Genomic DNA, 10144 nt, shown 5'->3' on the forward strand with positions numbered 1-10144 from the left:
CAGAGACAGCGGCTGGTCCAGCCTCTCCCACATAGTGTTGTCCAAGACCTCTGTGATAAGAGGACAGGAACAACTGGGAGGCCACACTGTCAATGGGCTTTGTATCATACAGACTGGCATAGAAGGATTTGCTGATCCTCATGGTGTTAGACTGAGATGACATTACCGAGCCATCCTCTTCCTTCAGGCTGCTGAGCACGGAGTTCTCCTTGTGAACCTTCTGGAGCAGAGTCTGGACCGGAAGATTATCTTGGAGGCCTCTGAGGCAAACAGTGAGGCTTGCTGGCCCTTCACCTCCTGGAGGTCCTCTGTGACACCGATCCCCATCGTCTGCAGCAGGAACAGGTTCTGCATAGTTTCCTGAAGTTTGGGCAGTTTTCCCCATCTCTCCTCGCTTTCTGAACACCTTTGAGGATGAAGAACCTTTTGGTGTTCCCTTTTACCGTTTCCCACCAGTCCACTGGAGACTCAAAGAGGGGCTTCACTGTTCTCCAACCTGTGTAATCCCTTTTGAGCTCCTCAATGTGTTCTGGGGTCAACAATTTCGTGTTCAGCTTCCACATTCCCTTGCCAACCCACTGCTCATCCTGTAGGTGACAGTCGGCCAGCAGGAGACAGTGGACAGAGAAGAATACCAGCTTGATGTCGGTGGATCTGACTGAGAACGTGTGGGACACATGCAGGTAATCCATATTAGCTGTTCGACACTAGCAATGTTGAATTTCTCGAGTAAAACTTTCTTGAAAACTTACGTAGGATGCAATCACCTACTCAATAATGTAGTAATCCTAAAGCAATAAAGCTCTGGAGATGGTTAGACTGTTACAGTAAGGCTCTTGAATTATTTTTTAAAAGGCTTTTACAGACTTTGAGCTCACTTTGTGTTCTTAAAAGAGCAGAGGAAAATTACTCTTTCCCTGAAAATAAAATGGCAGATTTATTCTTTCTTTCCATTTTTAACATCGTCACCATGGACTTTTCCAATTTATAAAATCTCCAACTTTTACTGAAAATTTTCCAGGTTTCAAAATTGTTTTTGGTAAAATTGGTCTATTTTCACTCATAAAACAGCTTCTGTCCAGCAGTTCCAATTCAGTTTTGCTGTAAACATTCAGTCTAAACAGTTTCTGTTTTCTTTTTGTTTTAAAAGCATATTTCACAAAAGTTGTACTCACAGCTCTTTAGAGTTGTGCATAATTTCCTTTTACTGTTTCCCTTTGGACATCTAGTGGGTTTTTGTATAGAATTGTATTTGCTGTTGCTCTTCAGGCTTTTCATGGCTTCTTTAGACTGTTGATGCCCACAGTAATGCCCACTGCTGGTCACCATGTCATGTTAACTGCATTGAACTAAGAATCAACCATTCCTCAGGAAACAATTAATTTTGTGATTGAGTTTATTCAAAATATAAGTCATAAAATAAACATAACAGCAGACCAAATAATTTCACTGTCATGCACATTCAGTCAGAGTCACTGACAGTTGGTGTTTTAGCCTTATATATACAAAGCACCTGATGTCCTTGAAGATAAATGTACATAGATACACCTCACTACCCTTTACTGAAAGTCTGTTACCTTTGAATTTTGCATCAATCAAATCAGAGGTGAATGTCTGAAGACAAGTCCAAAGACATTGGTAGTGATACGGGAAGGGAACATTGCACAATTTGGACCAGAATCCAAATCTTGTCTGGAATCACATTGTTACTCAGGTCACCCCTTGGAGGTCTGGCAGTGTCAACAGATCAATCTAGATTCAGAGGACGGAACTGTGTGTGTGTGTGTGTGTGTTTTGTGTTGGGGCGGGGCTATGAGGAAAACAGATCAGCAAGCCTGTTCTCTTGTCTAATTTGTCTGACTAAGCAGCATAAATTGAATTCAGTGGAGGAGTTAACACAGTATTTTGGATAAAACTCTATCAGTGTCAACTAAAACAGCCTTTGTACCTCAGATTTATTGCTGGCCAGGGATTCTATGCTTCTATGATATGTTTTCAAATCTTATTCTATGCATTCATTGCAAAAAGAAAAATAATCCAATATTTCTATCAAAGTCATTCTTTAATTAAGCAACTAGCCAGAAGAACAATTCAAGCTACCTCCTCCTAATTTGGGATTTCTCTCTCCTTCTTCAAGTAGAATAGCCCAGGTCTCCCTAGCAGTTCTCCTAGATGGAAGGATAAAGCTTAGGATTTCATTCAAGAGGAAAAGGCATCAACCTTTGACCACCTTATCAGTCACAGACATAGACCTCTTACATGCCATAATCTCTTAACTCTAAACTCTAATCACATTTGGTACATAAAACAGGAAATTCCTATTTTGACTGACCACAAAAGATTAATGCCAGCACTGGGCACTGAAGATTAGGATTGCTTAATAATTAACAGTTACATTCAGAGGCTTTCACTTTTAATGTTCACTTGTCTTCACCCCCAAAAATGTTAAAGATCCCTTGACATCCTCAGAGTTCCAGTTTTGGATCCTGATCATTGAAATAGTTTTGTTTATAATGAAAAATGATATGCTCATATTTTATAAAAAAAAACACAATGATCTCAAGGACCTTGATCAATTTAGCAAAATAACTACTGTTTCACACAAGGGTAATTTAGAAAAAAATGATTTTTATAGGCATTAAGGCACACTGAAGTGTTTGACGTTAGTGGTATTAGCAACTAAATAATCCTTAATCCAAATTAATAAATAACACCATCAGTGGCATTTATCTCAGATAAGTTTGTTTTGTACATTTTTATTAAATCAATACAATTTGTCCTTTACCCTAAAAAATTATTAATGTCCTTTCTAAAAGGCCCACTTCAACCCAAAACTCAATTTCTGTTCAGAGTCCTGGTGTTATGGAGTTTCTAGTTATTCTAGGTTTTTCTATTTACATAAACCATCTGAACTCAACCCGACATCAGGCTGCAGTCTATGTATTATGCTTGCCAATACTATGGTATATGAACCAAATAGAGGATTGACCAGTGTTACGAAATGCTGTATATTTAATTTCAGCAGCAGCCAGTGGTGGAATTGATCCTGTTTTCCGAGTACTCAGCTGTAACTTTATCCATTCCTGTATTTTTAGAAAAAAAAAATTCGCAAATTTACATTTTGAGTTTTTCTCTTTGTTAAAAGCTTAGTGGCCATTACTATATTTTGTCCCCTCCTTACTTTATCTCATTTACTCCTAGGTTGATCAGATTAATACCCCGTTTCTGAGAAACATTCTTCTGAAGCTCTCCTCAAGCAGTCATGTTAAGAGACAGAAGGAGTAGTTTGCTTTAATCATTAGATTCTTCCCACACTATCCCCACATCCCATTCTATCTTTATATTTAGAAAAAAGCCAAGTCTGCAGTTTATACCTTATAGACAGAGAAAGCTGCAAAACCCAGCCCTGCTACATATGGTACAATCTGTCGCTACCACACATGTATTGGCAAATACTGGTAACTCAAAGATTTGCAACACATCTGTTTGAACTTGCTTACCAGTCAAACCATAAATAAAATTGAAAGTCCAGTAGAAACCATCACTCAAAGAATCTGAGAAGACTGATCAACTTATCATTGGGGAAGTTTTTTCAGTAATTTCTTTGGATGTGGGCATTACTTATAAGATCAGCATTTATTGGTGACCCCTAATTTCCCTCAAGAAGGTCGTGATGAGCCAACATTTTGAACCACTGCATTCCATTTTTCACAGAGAAATGTGGGTGGGTGTTGGGAATGGGTGGGAGGATGAAATTATGAACTAGTAACAGCCTGTAAAAAGTGAGACAGTAACAGATATGAATCCTTAACAAAAACCAATTTGCCTTCCCAGGTAATGGTCAAAACATCCAATTTAGAACTTTTAGAAATCGTAACCTGAGAACACTTGTGTAAAATTCCAATAGATTCCAATAAATACTTACGGATTGTGTTACCCTCACCAATCTTTGCACAGGAAAAGTCATTTCTTTCCAGTTCTTTCAGTAAAGATGCTTCAAATGCCAAGGCTGCCACTCTGAAGAAGAATTCTCTGACATTTTCACCTATGGGAAGAATTATACTGCAAGTTCAATTCTAACAAGATGTTCTCCCAATTTAATTCAAAGTACTGCACGGCTTATGTTTAATTACCTTGTATATTGATTGTACTAGCCACAGTAATTTATAAACTTAAAGTGCAATTCCACACATCCCATACACCTTGAAGGTCACCAGCTGCAAATGCAGAGTATATCTATTGTATGTCTACCAGTCAAAATGATAGGCATGTGCCATGAACTACTATTGGTAGAGACGGATCTCGCAACTTAAAAGTGAGGATTAGGCTAAGTGAATTCAGTCTGTTTTTACCACAACCAATTTGGCTGCTTCAGCCATCTGTATATCTTTCCCTATCACCCATCCAGTGATATACATAGTTAACACAGTTGGCTGGACAGCTGGTTTGTGTTGCAGAATGATGCCAAAAGTGTGGGTTCCACTCCTGTACTGGCTGAGGTCACCATGAAGGGCCCAACTTCTCAACCTCACCTCTTGACTGAGGTGTAGTGACCTGAAAATGTGTTGCTGGAAAAGCGCAGCAGGTCAGGCAGCATCCAAGGAACAGGAGAATCGATGTTTCGGGCATAAGCTCTTCTTCAGGAATGAGGAAAGCATTCCTTCTGCAGTCCTCACTTTCTCTTTGAGGTGTAGTGACCCTCAGGTTAAACCATTTATTGCCTTTCTCTCTCTCTCTCTAAAGAGAGTGTGGGACTATGGCAACTTTACCTTTTAGTAACATGAGACCTATTCCCAACTTTACCTTTTAGTATCATTAGACCTATTCTGACTGTACTAAACCACCATTTTTGCCTGTCTTGGACCTTCTGTATTGGCATTACCTGTTTCCAAAATCCAGTTCATGCAACATTGCAGCACAATAACAGAAAATCTAGCTGACTGTTCAAACTCTTTGGCAGAGTTATTCAATTAGTCTCTCTCTCTTGCTGTTCCCTAATAAACCTGAATTTTTTTCTCTCTGCAAGTATTTATACAATTCCTTCTTAAAGGCTTGACTGTACAGAACTTGCCCATTGCCAAAAAAAGATATATTTTGTTGAATTTTTCTTGTTTTTTCTCTCATCAAGACATTCACAAGAAATACCAATGCAGGAGAAATAATCTTTTGAACTTGCAAAAACTACGTTCCCTATCATTTTTCCTACCACTGAGTGGGCCTCTGAGGTTTGTGCATGGCAGTGACTTCCAGGGAAGTTGAAGTCAATGTGTCAGAATGTAGATTGGCATGTGCAGAATCTCTGAGGGCTGCGCAACCAAAGGTAGTCGATCAGGTATTCTAAATAAGGCTTCTTAATAATAAGATAAGAGATTTGGGGTAATGGGAGAATTTTCAGAATGGCAACCTGTAATTAATGGAGTGCCATAGGAATCAATGCTGGGACCAAAATTATTTACAATGTACATCAATGACTTTGGAAGATCCCTGGTATGGAGGGACTGTCTTCTGTCCAAAGCTTAAACAGGTTGAGACTCCACTTGAGTTTAGATGGATGAAAGGTGATCACATTGAAACATATAGATTTCTTAAGTGGCAACTTCTGAGAGGATGTTTCCTCTGATGAGAGAGTTTAGAACCAGAGGGCATAGTCTCAGTATAAAAGGGTACCAATTTAAGACTGAAATGAGGAGCAATTTCTTTTCTCAGAGTCTTTGGAACTTCTTGTCACAGAGAGCTGTGGGGACAGAGTCCCTGTGTATATTTAAGGCCAAGATACATAGATTCTTGATTAGTCAGGGAATTGAGGGATATGGGGAAGGGCAGGAAAGTGGATGTGAGGAATGACGGATCAGCCATTGCTCTATTGAATGGTGGAGCAGGCTCCAGAGGCCAAATGGCCTATTCCTGTTCCTATTTCTTATGGTTTTAAAGATGAAGAAAGAGAATGTATTTTGTGGATGACACAAAAATAAGTGGGAAAGCAAATTGTGAGCATGACACATGGCATTTAACAGAGGGAAATGGTCATGGTAAATGATCAGCAAAAGACTTGAACGGTGGAATATAATGTGGGAAAATATATAGAGACACCAGTCTATGCCAGATTTAAGCCCAAACTAAACTAGTCCCACCTGCCTATACCTGTTCCAGATCCCTCCAAATCGTTCCTATTCATGTAACTATTCAAATGTCTTTTAAACATTGTAATTGTACTTTCTGAGGAAGTGCATTCCACACGTGAACCACCATCTGTGTAAAAAAAAATTGCCTCCTAGGTCTTTTGTAAATCTCTCTCCTCTCACCTTAAGAATAGCAAAGCTGAAAAAGATTGCAGAGAGATTTGGAGTTCTAGTCAATGAATCCCAAGGCTAGCATCTAAGTTCAGTAGGTAATAGGGAAGGAAAATGGAATGTTAGCCTTTATTACAAGGGAATGAAGTATAAATATAGGAAGGTCTTGCTTAAATTTTCCAAGACATGGGCCAGACCACAGCTGGCATACTCAAAACAGTTTTGGTTCCCTTATCTAAGGTGTACTGGCATTACAGGCAGTCCAGAGAAGGTTCACTTGATTGATCTTGGGTATGGAAGGATTTTCTTTAGAGGAAAGATTGAGTAGGTTGGGCTTGTACTCATGCGGAATTTAGAATAAAGAGGAGTCCTTAATAAAACATAAGCTTCTTAGGAGACTTGACAGAGTTACACTAGAGGTTGTTTCTCCATGTGACTGAGTGGAAGACCAAAGGCAAAATCTTGGAGTGAGGGGTCACCCATTTAAGGTAGAGACAAAGAGGAATTTCTTCTCTTAGAAGATAGTCAATCTGCGGAATTCTTTACTGCTTCTTAGTTCAGTACATTCAAGACTGACAGGGAGACTTTCAATCAGTAAGGGAATCAAGTGTTATGAGATGAAGGCAGGAAAGTGAAGTTGAGGATTATCAGAATAGCCTTGATCTCTTTGAGCAGATTCAATAGCTTACTTCTGCATCTACTTCTGCAAGACCTGATTGTCTTAATTATATTATACTAAAAGGGAAGAGACTGTTGATTGTTTTGCAAGTGGATTCTGATTGGTAGAGGCATTGTCATGGAGAATGCACCAGTTAGATGATGACTGACAGTTAACGATCAAGCTTTTGTTGAAATTTAAACCAGGCAGGTTGACTGTAATTGGTCAAGGCATTGCCCTGAGAAATTAACAAGAGAATTGCTGGCTGTGACCTGTTTTGTGAGTTGAAACAAGCTTATTGACATTACATGTTCTTCCTGTTTGCAAAGAACAAGGCTCTGTGTATTACTATACGTAACTTCCAACATAGGCAAATGTACCACACTCAGCCTGACTGACATTCTTATATTGGTAGGCAGCATAATTCTTATGGATTCAGGATTATTTAGTGCAGATTTCCCAATTACAGAACCAGCTTACTTTGTGAGTTTTGGTATCCTGGGCAGCATATTTCTGGTGATGGCCAATTGAGAGACCACTACTATAGTTGCTATACAGTTAAGAACAGTGGCCTCACTCACAAAGCTGCCAGCATGATCAGAGATCCAGCAGTTCAGCAGCACCAACACTAGTGCAATTGATATCATGTGCAATCATTCTCCCTGCTGATCTGGTATTCAGCCTTTTTGTCCATGTTTTGATCAAGGTAGTAATGAGACCTGAATCTGAGTCACACTGGTAGACTTAAAAGTTAAGACTGATGTGGTAAAATCCCAGAACTTTATTCTATTCCAGCCTTAGGATCACTAAGCTTTGTTTATCACAGGCTGCTTCCACTGTTTAACATGAATGTAATCCTAATTTAACTTCACTGGATTGATATTTTATTTTTATATATGGCTGGTGCAGCTCCTGGAATTTCTCCTGCATTATTCATTTAACCAAATTTGATTTTCTAGCTTAATGGTAATGGTAGAATGGTGGATAGGCTGGGCCAATAAATTGGAGATTGTGGCTCAAGTTTGTTTAGTGAAGCTGCCACATCATCCATCTGGGGTGAGCCTCATCTGCCACACCTTCCCCTGCAACCAGAAAAGATGCAAAACCTGCCGGTCACCACCTCCATCCAGGGCCCCAAACAGTCCTTCCAAGTGAGACAGAGGTTACCTGCCTCTCTTCCAACCTAGTTTACTGCATCAGGTGCTCCTGTGGTCTTCTCGACATCGGGGAGACCGAATGTAAACACAGGGAATGGCTCACCGAGCATCTCAACCCGGTCTGCAGGGGCCAACTGGACCTCCCAGTTACTGCCCATTTCAATTTCCCGAACCACTCCCTTTCCGACATGATCATCCTTGGCCTCTTCCACTGCCAAAACAAACCACAGCTCCTATTGGAGGAATAACACCTTATCTTCTGCCTGGGCACTCTACATCCCGGAGGACTCAACATTGAGTTCTCCAATTTCAAATAACCTCCTTCCCCATTCCCCAACTCCCTTCCCAGCCCTCCCACTCCCTTCCACTGCTTCCTGCCACCAACCGGATTCATTCCTCCCATTGACCAACGAGGTCATACCCTCTACCTGTCTTCCCACTTCACCATCCTGCCCCGCCTCTCTCTTTATCTGTAGCTCACCCCACACCCACCCCCAATCCTGAAGAAGGGTTACACCCAAAATGTCGATTTCTCCACCTACTGTGTTCTTCCAGCCTCCTGCCTGCCTACTACAGGTAAAATATGGCAGAAGTGGGATGAAGTATTTAACTGTTCAATTAAGACAACGGCCACCTGATGTGCCACTGAGCCCATGTTAAGTGAAAGACAGGTCAGGGGCAGGACAGGCCACAACCTTTAAGCCCTTTCCTTCAAACCCATCAGTAAGGAACCGCAAAATTATACACAATGTATTGGGAATTGCCTAAGTATGCGTCCTGGATGTCTTCTGAGTGAAATATACAACCGGGAATCTTTGGTTAATAAACATTGAGACTTACCAAACACACAGACATGTGAAAGTACAGTGTTCTTTTTTGAATATTTGGAAAATAGGAGCAAAATAATGAGATAAATAATACAGAATGCAGAAATTGGGCACAGTCACAGCAGTGACAGGAACCCAGCATTATCATGCACTGAGCAATTCCAACATGCTTACTAAACGACTTAAAAAGCACAACGCATCAGGGAAAGAAATGTTTACTAACACAACGCTCCTTTGGGGAGCAAATGACCCAATTACTATGAATCAGTCAAGCAATTGCGAATGATTTTAATTTCAAAATCAGCTACTGCTGAAGTTATGGCAAGAGACTGGGAAAATCTCGGTGGAATTTCAGAGAACTTGTGGTCTTCTTTGGGAACTGGGAATTAGAAAAATAATCCCATGGCTCTGAAATTTAAAACTCCTTTTCAGGCAGTCACAAAGCTCCCCAGTATGTACAGGAATTGTGTGACCATTCCAGGCATCTGTGCATCTTTGGAATGTCATAGCCTCTGTATAAATAGTTTTATAATCTGTTTCACAGATTGTTTGTGAATCATACTCCTCAAAGTTTGCTTATATACATACAAGTCTTCGAGATCTTTGACCCCTCCAATTCCAGCTTAGTGCTTCCCTGATTTTAACATCTCTACGATTGGCAGCTGTGCCTTCAACTGAGTTGACCCTAAACTTGGGAATTCCATTCCTAAACCTCTCTGCTTCTCTCTTCTCTTTTAAAATGCTTCTTAAAAACTATCTTGTTATCTCAGCTTTTGGTCATAGAGTCATACAGCATAGAAACAGATCTTTCAGTACAACCAGTTCATGCTGACCATAATCCGAAATTAAACTTGTCCAAGTTGCCTGTGCTTGGGACATATCCTTTCAAACATTTCTTATTCATGTACTCATTGATTGATTTTATTGTCGCGTGACTACAGTGAAAAGCTTTGTTGACAAGCAGTGCAGACAGATCATACTAGGCAAGGATATACAGAAGGAGAAAGTGAGGACTGCAGATGCTGGAGATCAGAGCTGAAAATGTGTTGCTGGAAAAGCGCAGGTCAGGAGCAGGAGAATCGACGTTTCGGGGCTGAGCCCTTCTTCAGGAATGAGGAGAGTGTGCCAAGCAGACCAAGATAAAAGGTAGGGAGGAGGGACTTGGGGGAGGGGCATTGGAAATGCGATAGGTGAAAGGAGGTTAAGGTGAGG

At 40.4% G+C, this 10144-nt stretch overlaps 1 protein-coding gene across 5 annotated transcripts in view; it reads right to left on the minus strand.

The window, feature by feature from the left end:
• Nucleotides 1-1378: 1378 nt before the first annotated feature.
• rab36 (RAB36, member RAS oncogene family) overlaps nt 1379-10144 on the minus strand; it is an 81271-nt gene continuing 72505 nt past the window's right edge. For all 5 annotated transcript variants that reach the window (XM_043716095.1, XM_043716099.1, XM_043716096.1 and 2 more), the window contains exons 10-11: nt 3926-4045; nt 1379-3083 (exon numbers count right to left, since the gene is read on the minus strand). In XM_043716095.1, coding sequence (XP_043572030.1) covers nt 3019-3083; nt 3926-4045 — 185 coding nt within the window. In that variant the 3' untranslated portion in view covers nt 1379-3018. The remainder of the gene's footprint in view (nt 3084-3925; nt 4046-10144) is intronic.

This window comes from Chiloscyllium plagiosum, chromosome 25, assembly GCF_004010195.1.
Source record: "Chiloscyllium plagiosum isolate BGI_BamShark_2017 chromosome 25, ASM401019v2, whole genome shotgun sequence".
Taxonomy (NCBI): domain Eukaryota; kingdom Metazoa; phylum Chordata; class Chondrichthyes; order Orectolobiformes; family Hemiscylliidae; genus Chiloscyllium; species Chiloscyllium plagiosum.